The sequence below is a fragment of the Cololabis saira genome, chromosome 1, assembly GCF_033807715.1.
Source record: "Cololabis saira isolate AMF1-May2022 chromosome 1, fColSai1.1, whole genome shotgun sequence".
Taxonomy (NCBI): Eukaryota; Metazoa; Chordata; class Actinopteri; order Beloniformes; family Belonidae; genus Cololabis; species Cololabis saira.
The window spans coordinates 15,760,492-15,778,197 of NC_084587.1; the positions used below are offsets into that span (position 1 = coordinate 15,760,492).

Here is a 17,706-nt window from a genome sequence, read left to right on the forward strand (position 1 = left end):
GCTAAGAACACTTCTTGTGAGTTTTTTCCTAACATTCATAGATCTAGTTTTCTTCACCTCTGCAGTGTCTGATATGTTACATGAATGGCACAGAGGCAAAATGCTTAACACTGTGTCACCCCCCACCCCCAATGCTGTTAAACATCTGCTCTGCTTTTGGAGGTAGTAACACGTGTTTTGGAGGCGAAATGAGTGATGTGTGAACTGGCATTGCAGAATGATGTAACAGTGGAGCAAAGATGTAAACTACACTGAGACGATGAAGTCAGTGTTTCACAGGGATGCTGCGATATGGCCTGGTTGGCAGTCTAATAGCAGCGTTCAGGCTGATTGTTAAAATGCCTATAGTGAACTGACAAGTGTCACTGGGTTCTTAACCTCAGTGGAAAGAGATGTAGAGACTAGTTGTACTAGGAACTTTGTCACTCGTCTTGGGACTCTAGCTACTGGGCAAACCCTGTTGCTTAGCAACCTGGAGGAGCCACCACCAATTGTAGCTGGGCCATCACCATTGTCCTGCTGAAGTTGGATAGCATCTCCCGTCTCTGTGGTAACACCCAAACGCCAGCAGCAATCAGGAAACTGAAGCCAACAGTATTGCATGCTTCCCACAGGAACAACCAGTTACACTCTTTAATTCATTATTTACTTTATGTTTTTTTCTGTATTCAGAGCAGTGGGAATAAAGTAATCAGGTGCTGACTGTGGACCATGAAGTAGAGGAAAGGGAGCATCCTCACAACTGCAGAATGCTGTGGTGCTTTGTGAAACTACCCACTGGGGAGGGAATACTGCACCTTTGTGGAATCACCGTGAATGAGCGGCTGGAGAATGGAGGCAGAATGGAGAAGGGAAATCCACTCCCTCTTTATACTGCAATATATGTGTACCAGTGTCTTATTCCACCACGTATGATGCAATTTCCTTGTATGCTCATAGTTTCCACCCAGTGCACACCCACCTCCCCAATCCATCGCACTTTACGTTTATATCATTGATTGGTAAAAATGTAAACCTTTGTGGCGGCCTGAGATCCAACAGACCATGGAAAACAGTTACGGTCAAGATTATCTCATGTTTGTTTTTGTCTGCATCAGTGCATCACTGTGTCTTCTTCCTAGCACGATACTGCCATCATCATGAATAGTACTAATGAGTTGGATATCAAGTGCCTTGCTTGCTTCCTCAACATATTCTGCTGAATTGACATGTTGACTACCTGATCTTATGAAGCAAATCTTGCCATTTTGATCACAATTATCACAATGATTTTGTGACAATTTATTGTTTCGTTTTTTTGCCTCAAACATGATAATAACTTGAAATAAATTAAAATAACAAAGATAATGAAAACCCTGGGGGCTGTAAGTAACAACCTTTAACTGAATCAGATTTTCTTATAGTTTGCTTATGATTGGATTGACTTTTAATACAAATACAGTAACATAACGCTTCTTTTGAACTGATCTTAAAGACGAAAACCTAATGCTAGAATATATAGAAACCTGTGCTTATCAGTGTATGAGCGCCTGTTTATGGTAGATGAAGCTTTGCAGTAATTTCAGAATCTGTTTCAAACAATTATTTGCATTTATCGCCGTCACCAAGATACACTAATTGACAAAACTGACAAATTAAGGTAAATTTTTCTACTTGAACATATCTTGATCATGGCCAGAAACAACAGATCCAGCTTTGAGTTGAAATCAACAATGAAGTAATTTAAAAAAAGAAATACATAAAATACAACACTTTAACAATGAAATGGACATGTGACCAACTTATCTCGAAAATGAAGTGGAAATCTAAATCATAAATCTGAAAAAGGCTAAAAATATTTTGAGATCTGTAATTTTATTAATGAATTCAAACTCTGGTCTTCATAATTCACAGTGTGATGCGTCCATTTATCATGCTTTTTTTATTGAGGCTTTTTTATAAAAATGTTTTATTGTGTTTGCATTGTTTTTTACGGTAGGACTTTTATGGGATGTTTTACTGCCAACTCTGTAAGTCGGTTGTTTCACTGAGAGCAATAAAAGCTGATGGTGTGAATTGTGACCAATAAAGTATATTCTAAAGTTTAAAGGGTGGAAGTTACCACAAATCACCACTTACTTTTAAGTTTTAGAAATTTTGCGGATTTGTATTTACGGCATATGAAAATACTGATATCCAGCTTTGATTTGATTTTTTTTTTCACCCTTTTCACCCGCCTTAAAGAGCAAACATTGTAGGTCTCGGAGCACAACCACTCATTTGCTCAGAGGTAAGCTTGCGAAAGGTGCATTGAGAGCATATTGATTTTTTTTCCTCATGTTAAAAAGCTTTTATTGATATGGCATTTTCTCACAGGAAAGGTTATGGCTGAGGAGAGAGAAAAGGGAAGGAGGAGGTAAAACATTAAAAGCCCCATCGCTTTTGTGGCTCAGAGGTTTCTACAGGTTCATCCCATTTAAGGTCACTTTGGTGGTCGTGTCATCTGTTGGAAGGGCAAATTACACCCTCACACAATAGGCATAGAAAACATGACTAAAAGCCTTTGAACTACAGTCATACAGTCACATCAAGTCTATTTCATTGTGACCAAAATAACAAAGAAATGAAGGGAAGATTTAAGGACATTCTGTAATGAGAGTATGTTATAAAACTGTGATTCAAACAGACAAATTAGAGCAGCAGGAAGATAAGACTGGACCTCTTCATCACCTTTAAAGCATCCCTCATAATGATAATCTCTTTGTGAAACATCGTAATTTCTACATAAAAAGACATAAAGATTCATGGTGCTCTCTCTGGAGAACCAGACAACGCCTTAGTGCTGACACAGCACTAAATCACAGCGCTCTCATCCCCGTCCTCCGACTCCCCCTCCTCCTGCTCTGTGTTTAATGGAAAAACATGCTCATACTCAATTTACCATCGTTTCTCCCTCTTTTGTGTCTCCTTTAACTCGTTTGTCGCGTTAAAGGAGAGATAAGGGAGTTAAGAAAAAAATACCTTCCTCCACTCAATACCCTGTCACATCAATGCAGACATGCATAGTTTTAAATGGGGTATATTGTGGAGAAAGAGAGAAAAAAAACCTTGGATTTTCATCTTTTTTCCAATGAATACTTGTAGACTTGAAATAAAAAAAACTTAATGCATATTAACATGTGAAACCAAGCTGATGAGATGAAAAAGGCAAAATAAACATAGGGATTACTGCATTTTTTTTCTTTTCTTTTGGTCTTTACATGGCAATGAATCCATATTTGCAAATGCATTTCACTCTAAAATGTTAAATTTTTAGTTGTGCAAGAACATAGGAAGGGAGGTCACACAAGTAACCAGATGTTTAAGTCTGGCCCACAGCACGACAGTGCAGGCAAAATGATCGTGTTTTTTATTACCTCATTAACCGTAGACTTGTATTCACTTGTTTGTCCGCTGCAGAATCTAGTATGCATTTAGAAGCTGGGTAAGGTTATCTAGGGTTGTCTAATGTCCAGATTGTTCTAAAATTCATTTCAATAAACATAAAACTTTGCCTATGCATATTAAACAGCAACTCCTACCAAATAGTGTATGACCTAAAAAGCAATGATTTCAACTCTCATGGTGCAGAGGATGAAAGAGAATTTTTAAATCTCTGTAGCTATTGATGTCTTTGCCCATCTGAAAACATCATTGTGTCCATTCAAAGCAGATCCAGGTATTAGGTTCAGATATCACAGTGAGAACATGATGGGGGAAGATCAAATGTCCTTCTTCTAAAGCGTGACATGCAACCAGAACCTGCACTGAGCCTGCAGGGTGTCACCTGTTCTATAAAATCTTCTCTTGTACCTTAATCCCTAATTTCAACACGCTGTTAGCTTCAATTTCCATGCTCTCCGCACTGGATTTCTCCACTAATTCAGCTCTGCTCAGAAAATAGCCTCCGTGCACCACTCTCTCCCTCTCTCTAGTGTGATGGGTTTTTTTTGTCCGAGACGACAGCGCAGACTGTCAAGCACCCAGCAGGATGTTCATAATGCTGAGAAAATATCTGAGTCTTAAAGAAAAGTTCAGTGGTTATGATTTGACTCTCGGTCTTTACGTATGCTTGCACATACTCAAAAACACTTCTTATGTGCCCGCAAGCCTTTGCACAGCTGTGTTCATCGTCAAAGCCTCAGTTAGACGTGACAGATGTGTGATGCTTTGCAACTGTGCAACAAGAGAGATCACTATGGAAAAAAGCATCCGTTTGATTTCATACAGAATTAAAACGGTCTCAAAGAGAGTATTGACTATAAACAAGACCGAAAGTGCAAAGTTCTGGCAGCGAGCTACACATCTTTCAAACTCCATTGCTGCTTCTAAAAGTTCAGGAAGAAACATTTAATTATTGATTTGTTATTCTGAAATTCGTGGTTGGCACCGCAGCCAACATCACAAAGTCAATAAATGAGAAAGATTTATTTTGGGGAGCTTTAATGAAATGTCAATATGTTCCAGTGAGTAGTTCAATAGGGCGACTTGGGAATAAGGCCACTAATTTATTAAAACATACGACCTGGTTGAGCAGTGATATCTGCAAAACAAAAAAATTCACTGTGCGACAAAAAACTGGACTTAAAAGTCGAAGTCTTGTCAGAATGGCTTCACTAACTGACTGCTGCTCTGAAATGTATATTTGGACATTTTGGCCATCACCTAAGTGTATTAAGGTTTGTTAGACATTACAAACAGGCATAATGAGTGCAAAAAGAAAACAAAGAGGTAAACAGAACAGTGCATATTGCAGAGACGCCTCAGTGTGACATGCTGGCTTATGGATGAGGGGAACCATGTTCTGAGACTACTGGGATTTGTTGTGAATACTTTATACATTTCACATCATTGAGCTCATTTCCCCAATGTTTACTTCCTTGCCTCTGGACAATCAATCCTTTTTTAAACCAATTTAAAGCATTTGTCTGCTCAGTTTCTTTGAGCAGTTAGAGGAATATGAAGTGGTTGAAGGTTCATTTCCATAACATTCATTGCTCACAGTATAGCAAAGCCATCCCATAATGCATCAGCTGTGTTGTCAGCATAACACTGAAACAATCCCATTGTTTTCTTATTGGGACATTTTCCTGTTCCATGTCATGCACTCATGCTTGTCCACTTGTTTTCTGCCTACATTATCAACAATCCAATAAAACTCAACAGAGCAAGCTGCACCACAAGGAAACTAGCGTTTTCCTGCTTCTTGTTACCATGAGAGAGTGTTTCATCAATAAATCACAGTGGAAAGTGGACGTGTTGCAGTCAAGACAAAGTAAACTAAAAAGAAAGAAAACAAACAAGAATGATTAGGTTCTGAGTGAAGTGTCTGAACACCAGCGTTGGAGACCTTCAGCATCGTCTCTTCTGGACATTCACCCATTCATCTGCAGTTAGCAGCACGAGGAAGTCTACTTTCCACTTTGGTGAGTTTATGAGCCTCAGCACAAACATTTCTTAAATCACACAAAGACAACAGAGACTCCATACCAATGGCCGTCCGCGAAGGTTTCATGGAGGCTTGAAGATCCTGGAGAGATTTCCTGCTGGTCCCCTGAAACATATGGAACATTAACGTTTTATCACCACAGCCAAGATGGATGTTGTGGAACTGTTGTGATTGTGAGTTTTTCCTCATGATATTTAAAAAATAATATGCAAGTAGAAATAAATGTTTCAAATCTTGGCTTGGTTTTTTTTCCAGGTCCTTGGCTTCCTACCATACTCCACAAAAATGTTGGAGTAAGCTTGTATAGACAATGGATGGATAGATAAATTAATACCCATTACAAGAAATAACTATCCTTTCTATTAAATCAAGGAATACAGGGGAAAATATTGTGTCTGTTGTTTGACAATACAGAAGTATAAAATTCATTTTCATGAAACAGTTCTCATTTTCTACTTTCCACATGTTTTTTTTGTGTAAATTATGCCAGAACTGCAGTTATTTCTTTAGTAAATAAATGTAACCTAACTCATGGAGTCGTTACTGTTGCCAGTGGCGACTCGTGTGGTCTGGCAAACATAAAACGCATTTCAGTCACTCAGCCCAAATATCTGTCAGCACTTGAAGCAGACTCAATTGAACATAAAAGCCCAGAAAGTGATTTTTTTTCTTCTTAATTTTGGCTGCGTTTCCCTCCCCTCTTTAAGCTGCTGCCTGACCTATGATGAGAAACTGCTGTGGAGTGGAGATAAGCCTCCACCTGCCAGCCACGCTCATCACTGTGTTTGTGTGTGTGTGCGTGTGGGCCCACATGTGTTCAGGCTCGCCGAGATAAGTGGCTCTCAGGTACCCAACCATAAAATCTGAGCTACACCAAACACCCAGGAGAGATCCAATAAGCCTGTACAAAGGAAAATAAAAACAAGTTCCATTCAGAAGAAAATGAAAGTTAAAAAGAATAGTTGTCTCTTCTCCAGCAGCAGGCATTTTCTCACAACTAATAGAAAACGTCCCAATTCTTCAAATAAATGTAAATGTGATGCAGCATCTCATAATTATGGTTATGAGATTACAGCAGGATTGCTTTGTGATTATCAAGAGTTCATCTCTTCATTTTAAAAGCAACTGAAACATCTGGCAGATTAAATTTTTTGCTTTAGTACCGGTAGTTTAAAAGGAAAAGGATTCCTTGCATCTTTTCTTTTTGCCTTTGTTTCTCATAAAAGTATTAAGACCATTGGCCCGTCTTTTAGCTGGCACAGATGAAGCACGTAACACATCAGACATTTACGTAACATTGGAATTAATTCATGGTAAAAGTTTACTTGATCCTTTTATTGGACAGAACGATTAGAATAATTAGAAAAACAACCCCAAAAAACATTGTTAAAGGAGCTTGAGGCTCCTTTTAAGAAATGAGACTCTCTAGCGCCACCCTTCACCATGACGGCCGTTGGGGGTACTGCAGCCAACAGTGAAGCCGGCACGGGAGAACGGGGAGAACGCACATGCAGCGTCATGTGACGTCACATCCGCAGCCCAGTGCGGGAAATTCGGGACCGAATTGCAGCACATTTTGCAGCACACAGCCTGTTCAAGGCAAAGGAGAGATACACTAGAGGGCTCATTCTTTTGGGTTTGGAACGCTTCATCTGACATTATTACTAGAAAACTTAAAATGTATACAGATTTTTTTCATAAATCCTGCCACAATCCGGCCTCAAGCTCCTTTAATGTCTTTCTTTTTGACAACACAGACTGGACTACTGAGCAACTTAAAACATCAGGCAACAGACACCTTTAAACATTAATAAAGAACATAGAGTTGATTGGCATTCAGATCGATTCCTGTCTCCATCAGCCATCAACGTGTGCTGGGGCAGGACACGCAGTCCAACGCTCAGAAAGAAATCAATAAATGAAACAGCTACGATGCCAGGGCTCTTCAAGTCCAATCCATGTTGGACAGTGTCCCGCATTTAGACTTCTTTTTGCATCAACACACCTGATTCAAATGAGTGGATCTGTTAATGGCACAGTTATTTGTATCAGGATGAGTTGAAGAAGGGAAACATCTAAAACCGTGCAGGGCAACAGCCTTCAAAGATCAGACTAGAAGAGCCCTGCACTAAGGGGTCATGAGCAGAGATAAGGGGTCACAAAAGCCATTAAAACCAACATGATGATCCACTGTGGCACATCTCAGTGACAGTTAGTCGATTTAGTATAGAAGTAAAATATTTGTAGGAAAAAAACATGTGTAAGATCTGGAAGAAGGCGCCGAATTTGCATGATTAGAAATGACACGGGTCGCCACACAACAAGAAGGTGCCCTTTCCTGCATCACGTTTGCATGTTCTCCCAGTGCCGCTGTGGGTTCGGTTGCTAAGACAACTGGAGACTTTGAATTGAATACATGAATGTGAGCGTGCTCTTGCCTTTGTATGGCCCCGTGATGAACATCTGAACAGGGTGTGCCCTTTGTCTCGCTGGGTAACCGCTGGGATAGGCTGCAGATCACCACTGTCCCGAACAACAATAAAGAAAATGGATCATTTGAGCAAAACTCGTCAACCACGAAAGTTCTATTATATGATGTAGAAGCTGCTAGAGAGTCATGGTTCTTGGGAAAGTGAGTCTTGCATCACTTTATGGGAGTCATATGATGCTGTTCATGACATGGTTAAGCTTGTATTCATGAAGTAAAAGTGAAGAGTTTTGTAACTGCTGTGGTTTGAAGGAATAATGAAGAAGCAGGAAGACCGTTGAATTTTTCTGCATAAACTCAAAGCACCTGCAGACTGCTGGAGTAAAGAGGTTTGCACAGTGCAGGTGGTGGGAGATAGGAGGATGATGGCTAAGCTGTCATCCATGATGGAGAAGGACTCCCACCCCATGAAGGACACCTTCAGAGCGCTGGAGAGCTCTTTCAGCGACAGGCTCCTTCACCCTAGGTGTGTGAAGGAGCGCTACAGAAGGTCCTTCCTCCCTGCAGCTGTGAGACTACACAACCAGCACTGCTCCCAGTAGACCACATACAACCTGACAATAAATGTACATACTGGAAATAATGTGCAATATCTTTCACTCACTGCAACGTGCAATTATGTAAATATCCATCTGTAAATATCCGTCTGTTATCTTTTTCATATACTAGTATTTCTTATTATTTATCTTTCTTATTATTATTATTATTATTATTATTATTATTATTATTATTGTATACCAGTTACTGTTTATAGTGTTTATAGTGTGTTATTATTATTACTGTGTTATTACTTTTTCTATTGTTGCCTCTTGTTTTTGCACTATCCCCCTTTGCTGCTGTAAACTGCAAATTTCCCCTCTGTGGGACTATTAAAGGTTTATCTTATCTTATCTTATCTTTAACAGGAATATCCCAAAGCTGGTTGTGGAGTTGATACAACATGTTCTTGTTCTGTCTTCAGCCTAACTGAAAATGAGTTGGTAATCCACTGAACTCCACTGATTCAGCATTTACAACTGGTCAGAAACACAGCCACAAGTCCGCCGCAGACTTGTTGATGCAACCAGAAGTGACTGCTCAAGGTGCAATTTTGAATTGGTGTCTGTCACATTCTATTTAACTCAGAAAACCTGCAATAAGTTAAAACACAGAGTATTTGTTTAAAAAAAAAAAAAATCAGTCTGCTCCAAGAACAGAAAAGTTTAATGAGAACAATTTTGCCTTGTCATCTATATCCAACAAGAAAACTTGCACACGTCCAACCTTACATCCATCTCATTAATAAAACTCACTGTGGACCTAAACTCAGCCAAGAAGATCACTGTCACCCCCTGCTCTCGCACACATCCAAAACAAAGCAGACAAACACTTCTCATACTTACGTTGAGCTGATAGAAACTCGTTCTCGTCCTCGCTGCTCTCGGTTTCTCACCCTTTCTGAGAAAATGACAGGAAGTCGTAATAGGAAGTGAAGTTGCCATATAATGTACATGTGTTCTTTCCTCTGAGCCGAATCGTAAGAGCTCCTTGAAAGTGCACGAGAAGGAAAATGGTGTGGACGCAGACGCCACACATATGTTTGTGTCTCAAGAGTGGAGGCGATATATAACGGGCCGCATGTCATCCTGAACAACCGTATGTGATCTTACTGTACAGCCATGACAAAAGCTGCCCTGACAAAACTTCTCCTCCTCGTGATCCTCGCTTTCATCATCTGCCTCCCAGAGTTCTTCACTTTACACAGAGGTGAGTCATCCAGTACGACCTCAGATTGGACATATGTAGCATTTTTTATTTTCATACTTTTATATGTGAGTATTTTTGTTTATTCAGTTCATATCGATTTGAAGCATTCACTTAAGTTACTGATGCATTAACTTCAAACTGTATCATTGTTTTTTTTCGTTCGTTGTCATGTTTCTCATTATGCAGAGCTTTTCTGATTTGTTTTCTGAGATAAAAATCAGACTCCCATATACGTAGCTCCACACAACCCCAAACTGACGGCTGTGAAAATGCTTCTGTATTGTATCGTGTTGCCTTTAAACAGTTATTCATGACAGCAGCCTGCTTTAACCTTTGTACTCGTGCCGTTTGCCTTCAGTGGTTTCTCTTTTACTGTCTTCCCCCGTGTGCCTCTCTCTGTCAGATACAAACTGGAGGCAACAGTTTCCATTTTAAGGTCTTGCTTTCTGACTTGAAGAGCACTTTGGTGTTTTTCTGCCTCATCCCGGTGTCGGCTGAGTGATCTTCCTGAATTTTCATCCTCTTTATCCTTTCAGTGTTAAAAGTGAATTTCAAATGCAAGCCCTGCGAACAAGGGAACCAGGTGGAGAAAAGGGAAGATGGAAGGCCTGGAAACGCTGAAGATAAGAGGACGGATATTTGTGATCCGCCTCCGACTCCAGATCATGTAAACCGGAGGCAGATCTGCACACCGGAGAACGAAAGCATCTTAACAGAGTTAGTATCAGGAGATGGGGAAGGAGGAGATAAACCAAAAATGAGCTGGTTCATGTGTGAAACAGACAAGGACATGACAGAATTATACAGCAACGTCTCATCTTCAGGTATTGCACAAATGAACACCCGAATGTTTCTGCACAAATCTAGTGGTTCAGTCTTGATCTCAGATCCTGTCTGAAATACCTCACTAACTACAATAAACCAGTTGCTTATTTAGCTTATTTATATAAACTTCATCGTTTTGTTAACATTTTGAATTGCCAAAGTTAATTATTTGCTCATATTTCAAGTGTTTGGCAGCCAAACACTTGAAATATGAGCAAATACTTGTAAAACTAATGGCATTTCTATCAACTCAGCTTTTTTTCTTTTTTGTTCTTTTTGGATCATGTTCCTGGGTTCTCTCATCATCAAGACTAAATTAAGCTGAACGTTAACATCAAGACATATCTTTTTTCAGATTTGTAGTGAAGCCTTTGTGTGTATATCTCAAACAGACATAACTATTGTTAAGTCATCTGAAACTACTTGCACAAACCCTCAAGTCAGGGCTCTCAAGTCTCGCGCATTTCAACAAGTTCACACGTTCATACACCACACAGCATTTTTCACGCGGAAAATTACTAACTTTAGAAGAAGCAGAAACTCCAGGAACAGCCCATCTTACAAAGTCAAAGGCAGTCGACGCTACTGTGCGTTGAGCGCTCATACAGCTCAGGGCAGCTGTCTTCACTTACCACCCTATCAGCCAATCAGAACACAGAACTTCTCAGCCAATCAGAAAATATAATTTTTTGTCGCAGGGTGAGGTCTGAGTTTCAACCACTGTATCTCCCGTAAGACTTTTACAGTTTTGGTCATTTTAGGAGCCAGACAGGATCATTTTGACAGAAGGTAGAGGCACAAACTTACAATGGAGTATTAGGGCCAAACTAAGACAAAAAAAAAATGGAAATTACGAGAATAAAGTCATAATAATATGAGAATAAGTCATAATGTTGCGAGAATAAAGTCGTAATAGAATAAAGTCGTAATATTACGAGAATAAAGTCGTAATATTACGAGAATAAAGTCGTAATATTACGAGAATAAAGTCGTAATATTACGAGAATAAAGTTGTAATATTACGAGAATAAAGTCGTAATATTACGAGAATAAAGTCGTTATATTACGAGAATAAAGTGGTAATTTATGAGAACTCCAACAGGAAGAGCAGTCTTCTCCCTGTGTTAAAATGAGGAATATTGAGCATCTTGTGAAGTTATATTTTGGTATCGGTTTCACAAATAAGGAAAAACTTAATCTTTTGGCACATCAGCATCGAATTATTATCAGTAGGCCTATAAGGACTTTAAAACGACTGTGCAAACAACTGCATCTATTTTGAAGAAGGAACCACATGGACTTGGAAGAAATTGCGTCTTTTGTGGAAGAGGAAAATCTTTATGATCATCCTCATTGTTTCCTGAGAAACAACGAAACCTCTGAATGGCAGCAGATATAACCACCGATAGCCTTGCAGTCGACCAGACAGCTCCTCTTCCACAAAACACGGGTGTGCTCTTCCTGTTAGAGTTCTCATAAATGACGACTTTATTCTTGTAATTTTGTACGACTTTATTATCATATTATTATTACTTTATTCTCGTAATTTCCAATTTTCTTTTGTCTAATTTGGCCCTAATACTCCGTCGTACAAACTAATGAGCCTACATATTAGACACATGTGGTGTCTTCGGTAATCTGGGCTTCTTTGGGCACTTAAGGCTCAGTTAAAGCACTGAAAAGTACTATGTATGTACTATATACAAACTTTGTTGTGGTTTGTGTTGTATGAGCCAGATATGGCCCAAAACTCTTTAGCTAATTTTGACATGGTTTCCACAATCGTTGCAAGGGGCCAAGAGTGGCCCAAAGGTCCAAAGAAGGTGGATAAATGGAACATATGTAATGGATATGTGATCAAGTTTAAGCAGCCACACTAACCCTGAGTCAATGCCATCAGTCAAAGCCAAATGTGGGCCAAGTTTGGGCCACACATTCTTTGCTATGTAGGTACTAAATTAGTTAGAAAGATGACTAAACATTCTCATGAACTGGCAAGTAAAGATTGTTAAGGTAAGTCAATGTTGCATTACTTTAGTGAGCGTAATATATTAAGAAACATACTGTTATGTTCAACAGGCCAAGATGTTGGTCAAAATGTATTAGATTAATGAGGAAGGAGTGAGATACAAGAGTAGAGTATAATTGTACTGAAAACATTAACACCTCAATATATTTAATAACAGTCAAAAACTAGTCAGATCTTGGCATGTTAACATGTTCACTGTTAATTAATTTAACATTCACCTACAGGCACGACTGGCACTTTTCTCGTCCTCATGGAACCACGGTTTTGTTTAGACATCAGTCAATAACTTCTGGTCTTTTCATTAACAGATCACAATTTGCTTCTGAAGGTTTCAGTTGAGTTTCAGCTCAACAGTACAGAGTACTCGAATCTGACTTTGTACGGCCACGGTAATCACAGTTCCTTGCACCTCCACCCACCTGAAGATGAGGAGCGTGAAATGGGCGACGATGATGATGATGATGATGATGACAGCCAGAGGGAAGCGTTCTTCTGCTGTCTTCCTCTTCTGCCCGCAGCTACATCATCCAATCGAAGCCAGTGTCTCCTTTGGCTCGCCAATCAAACACTTTTGACAGCAACACTAAAGGAAAAGCTGCCATGGAAACTAACAGACAAAGGTTGGTGTCGGATGAGGCAGCAGCGTTTTCTTTGTTCCCCGTTCCCTCTAGGAGACAATAAGAGAAGGACAAACTGGCCCGGCTGTTATTTCATTCGGAACCGCTCTCTCCCAGGGTCCTCACTGGGGTCATTTTTTCCAATAAAGCAAATTTCCTTCAATTCTTCTTGTCTTGACTCCGGTCTCAGCTGTGATTGTTTCTTTCTCTTCCTCTGTACCGTATGATCTTTCCAAGGCCGCATCACATCTTAATCTTCTGTATCTCCTGTATTGATTTTGGCTCGCTTTCTTTCTATTCTGCTCCCCAAAACTCCCCCGGACTTAAAGCAACAACTATGTCATGTTTTCCAGTGCGCACGATGAAAGCTGGATATCCATCTCACTTTCTTTCTTTCTTTCTTTTTTTTGTCCCCTTTCAAGAGAGTTTTTCATTCACATTCTTTCCTCCTTGTGGCTCTTTTCTGTTTACTTTTCTAATGTGCACCATTTTTACCAAGCTTTAGCAGGAAAGTGGCTGATATCAATTTCTTTTTAATCTGTTTTAATGGCTCTTTGACCTCTAGATGAGTGGCTGTGCATGTTTAGAGTGGCCTGGCTCGCCCTGCTGTGTGTGGTGTTTCTGGCTATAGTTACAACTGTGATTGGACAAATCTACCGGGAGAAAAAGTTGTGCAGTAAGGCTCACAAAAAAAGAAACCTTCAAGCTGTTTTGACTGGTTTGATGTTTTGAACACAACATGAAGATGTTCCTTTTCTTCGACAGAAAAGCCCAAGGTGCGCCCCGCTGTTTATGACATCAACCGTCAGCTGTTAAAAGGTAAAAAAAGGAACAAGTGTGCGTCGTGTCTGAAGTTGTTTTTCTCTTTCAAGTTTCCTTTTCTACAGAACAAACTATTTCTCTCTTTTCATTTCTTTCTAAATATGAATTCCTGTGATAAAACCTCTCGTAGTGAATGTTTTAGGTTGTAATGTTCCTCTTAAAACACCTCCCCTATGTGAGGAACAGTTTAAGGAAAGTTTGTGTTTGCAAACACAGCCAAACTACACAAAGTTTAACATTTTTAATCAATAACGTCAAAAGAAAGCTTATCACAGGCGGAAATGTCAACATTTGAATATCAGAGGTTGAGATCTGTGTTCGTGTTTTGATGCATTATTTTTGACTATGAAATCTTTAGATGCATCTTGCTTCCACTTCCAGTCAACTTTCTGTTTAGCTGTGACTTTTTAAAGGATGTGGTTGGGTGCATTTATCAAAATGTCAGTGTGAAGGTGTTGTTATTAAATGCTATTAAGAAAAAACCCTCTAATTTACACTTAAAACATGTTGCATGAAAAGGAATTTTTTATGTTCTCAGTCTTGAGGCAAAACTGTCTGCGTCTGGCAGACAGCACGATGATGCAATGAATAGCTCTGTCGGCTTACAGCTTAATGTTTTTCTGGTTGAAACCTCAGCTCAAGCCTCAGTGTGCAAATTTGCAAAATACGATTCCTTGTGCAGGTTCTGCACTACTGGTTTTATCCTATGGCATGCATCTCGGGTTCATTTGTGCAATATCATGACAGTTAATATTGGTTCTGTCTTGCGTGTACTGTATATAGCATACAGATTTTTTGATTGTTCTTGCTTTTATTCAACATTCATTTATTTTTATTTAATTTCTTTTATGGAACCTTGAGACACAAACTCTGCCGAGTCAAGTTCCTCGTTTGTTTGCAAAAACCAGGTGAATAAAGTCGATTCTGGTTAATCGATTGTGGTAAATTGGCCGTAGGAGTGTCAGCGCAGTCCCTTGTGACAGAGGTAGCCAGCAGAGGGCAGGTACAGGTGAATAAAATACACAAAACAGCAAAAAACAACCCAAAAAATAGGAAGGAGACATGCTGAAACACATAGCTACTGAGGCAAGATATGACCAAAAAAACCACAATGTACCGGTATATACTATTCAAATGTTGAAATGGGGTTAACAGAATGTAACAGTTTTTCTACAGGTGTATAGTCGTTATCTCGACAGTTAGGACAACAACATACTGGACTAATGTTTCAGTGTATCCTGTATGAAATAAATAATAACTATTTGTGATGTGCCTTTTTACGTATCGTTCATGTAGATGGTGAGAAGCAAACCAACGTCGTCTCTTTGAAGGGTAAATTGAGCGATGATACCTATTTCATGCCATAGCAACTTTTCATCATTTCTAACTAAGTCGTTATCTAACAGGGACAACCCTGGAACTCTACGAGAGTCAAGCTCAGTCAGGTGAGTTATGAAGAACTGCAACAAACAAAATTACTCAAAATAATGATGGTATGATGTGCAGGTCCTGACGTCTGCTCTTAACCGCTTCTTGTTTTGTTTTGGACAGAACTCTCAATAATTCAAGAAGTTGAAAGTAAGGACACACACACACACACACACACACACACACACACACACACACACACACACACACACACACACACACACACACACACACACACACACACACACACACACACACACACACACACACACACACACACACACACACACACACACACACACACACACACACACGCTTTTAAAAGAAATCCTTGTGTTCATCTTAGCCTTCTAAAGGACATTTATTGACATCATTTGTGTCCAGGCTCCTTAAATAGACTTCACATTCACAACATTCAACCTTTCCCTCATTTCTAACTTTGGAGGAGGGTTGTAAAAAAAAGTGATGACCCATGAAGAGGACATTATTCAATCTTAAGTAACAATCGAATATAAAAACACATACACACACCCCCAGAAAGAGCCGTGTTATCATCACTTTGGGGGATATAATATTCAATTACATTAATTTCCAAGCAATAAAATCCATCCATCTTCTTCTGCTTGGGCTCGGTCGCGGGGGGAGTAGCCAGACTTCCCTCCCACCAGCCACGTAGTCCAGCTAATCTGGGGGGATTCCAAGGTGTTCCCAGGCCAGCTGAGAGATATAGTCCTTCCCCTGGAATGACCGAGCCTGTTAACGTATCTCTGAGCAATAAAATGTCTTAAAAAACTGACCACTTCTAGATTGATCCTAACCCAGACTGCATCCTTTTAAACATGTCTCCACCCTAACCTTTTCCAAAGCATGCAATCTCCAGAGAGAATGATTAGATTCACACACCTAAACAAATTTAGATCACCTCAAGTTGTTTCTGGGAGTTCACGTTAACCGTCTTTGCATTCAATTTTCAGGTGACGTAGAAACTGTGCTGGATGGAATCCCCGACCACTGCTACACTGGTAAAGTCAATGTTTGTGCATACAAATACCACAAAAACACATTTTAGTTTCCCCTTTTTTCCTCTCCATATTCTGGTCTCTCCTTACAAACCACAGCGAAAACACATTTCTGTTTTTCTATAAACAAATACATTTGTTAAAATGAGTTTAGTCTATTTTCAACCTCTAATAAAAAATAACAAGAGGAATTTTCCTCGTTTACATATATTTCTCCTGTCCTGCCTTTTTACATGTAAACATTGCTGGATAGGTTATCTTACAGTATTTTATTCTGCCTGTTGGTCAGTTTAACAGATTGAAACTACAAGTTTATGTATCTTGTTATATGCGTTTTAAAATGTGCATTCTTGTGTTTTGCTTTAGTCAGACAAAACCAAACAAGATAAACTACTTTGATACAAAAAAGAAGAAAAATCCAAGGCACTCTTCTGCAAATATAAAAAGCCTTTATTTAAATTGGCTATTTCATGTAGAAAAGATTTGTTTTAATCTTTTCTACATGAAATAGCCAATTTAAATAAAGGCTTTTTATATTTGCAGAAGAGCGCCTTGGATTTTTCTTCTTTTTTGATATCCTTTTTCCCACCAAAGAGCACCTTCGTCACACGACTTAGATGAACCTTCTGAGCACTCTGGACTTTCTTTTTGGTTTGCTTACTTTGATACAACTTTGCTATATTATCTTCCTGATTTATTATTTTGGAGCACTACGTCACATCAGACTTTTTGTTGAATTTCCAGTGTTTACAATTGTGGCTAAAGTCTGTTACAGTCAACTGCATGAAACAATAGCATGTGCTGAATGTGTTAAAGAGTTTAGATCAATTTATCCTGACCGTGTTAAAGAATTTAACTCCTGTGTTTCGTAACCGTTTCCTTATCTTAGCCAATCTCCATCATCGCGGCCACCCCCACCACCTCCTCCCTCATCGAGGAGCAGGCTTGATGTCAGAGGAGCTGCCACAGGAGACCTGAACATGGTTTTAAAATACACCAAAGGCCTTCACATGGCTGCACGTATTCTTCCTGCAAAGCAGAAATGACATAATTACTTTATTTTCAACATTTCATCTTAAAGGACTCTTCAGGGAATTTATTTAAAAGCAGTTTTGTGTTACAAACAAACTGTCCAAAATGAAATAAAGTTATTGACTATAATCATATTCTGATGTGTTGTGAGATGAATTTGTGCTCAGACTTATACGCGCGGCGCGGTTGATGAACAGCCATGCACAAGCTGCTGATGCCTTCCAAAAGATGGA

At 39.4% G+C, this 17,706-nt stretch overlaps 1 protein-coding gene across 3 annotated transcripts; it reads left to right on the forward strand.

Annotated features, from left to right (window-relative positions):
- Nucleotides 1–9,524: 9,524 nt before the first annotated feature.
- LOC133451170 (uncharacterized) lies at nt 9,525–16,824 on the forward strand. Of its 3 annotated transcripts, none has more exons than XM_061730134.1 (9): nt 9,525–9,701; nt 10,238–10,525; nt 12,864–13,175; nt 13,738–13,848; nt 13,938–13,991; nt 15,291–15,326; nt 15,401–15,439; nt 15,546–15,572; nt 16,397–16,824. In XM_061730134.1, the coding sequence occupies exons 1-9, from the start codon at nt 9,614–9,616 to the stop codon at nt 16,489–16,491; spliced, it is 1,050 nt and encodes a 349-aa protein (XP_061586118.1). In that variant the 5' UTR covers nt 9,525–9,613; the 3' UTR covers nt 16,492–16,824. The 3 variants fall into 3 exon arrangements, with proteins under 3 accessions (XP_061586118.1, XP_061586133.1, XP_061586126.1); XM_061730149.1 differs by having other exon boundaries at nt 13,074–13,175; XM_061730142.1 differs by lacking the exon at nt 13,738–13,848.
- The last annotated feature ends 882 nt before the right edge of the window (nt 16,825–17,706 follow it).

Coding starts and splice junctions, on each gene's coding strand:
- LOC133451170 (XM_061730134.1), top strand. CDS start 9,614: ATGACAAAAGCTGCCCTGACAAAACTTCTCCTCCTCGTGATCCTCGCT. Junction 10,526..12,863: donor CAGCAACGTCTCATCTTCAG/GTATTGCACAAA, acceptor TTTCATTAACAG/ATCACAATTTGCTTCTGAAG. Junction 15,440..15,545: donor CGAGAGTCAAGCTCAGTCAG/GTGAGTTATGAA, acceptor TGTTTTGGACAG/AACTCTCAATAATTCAAGAA.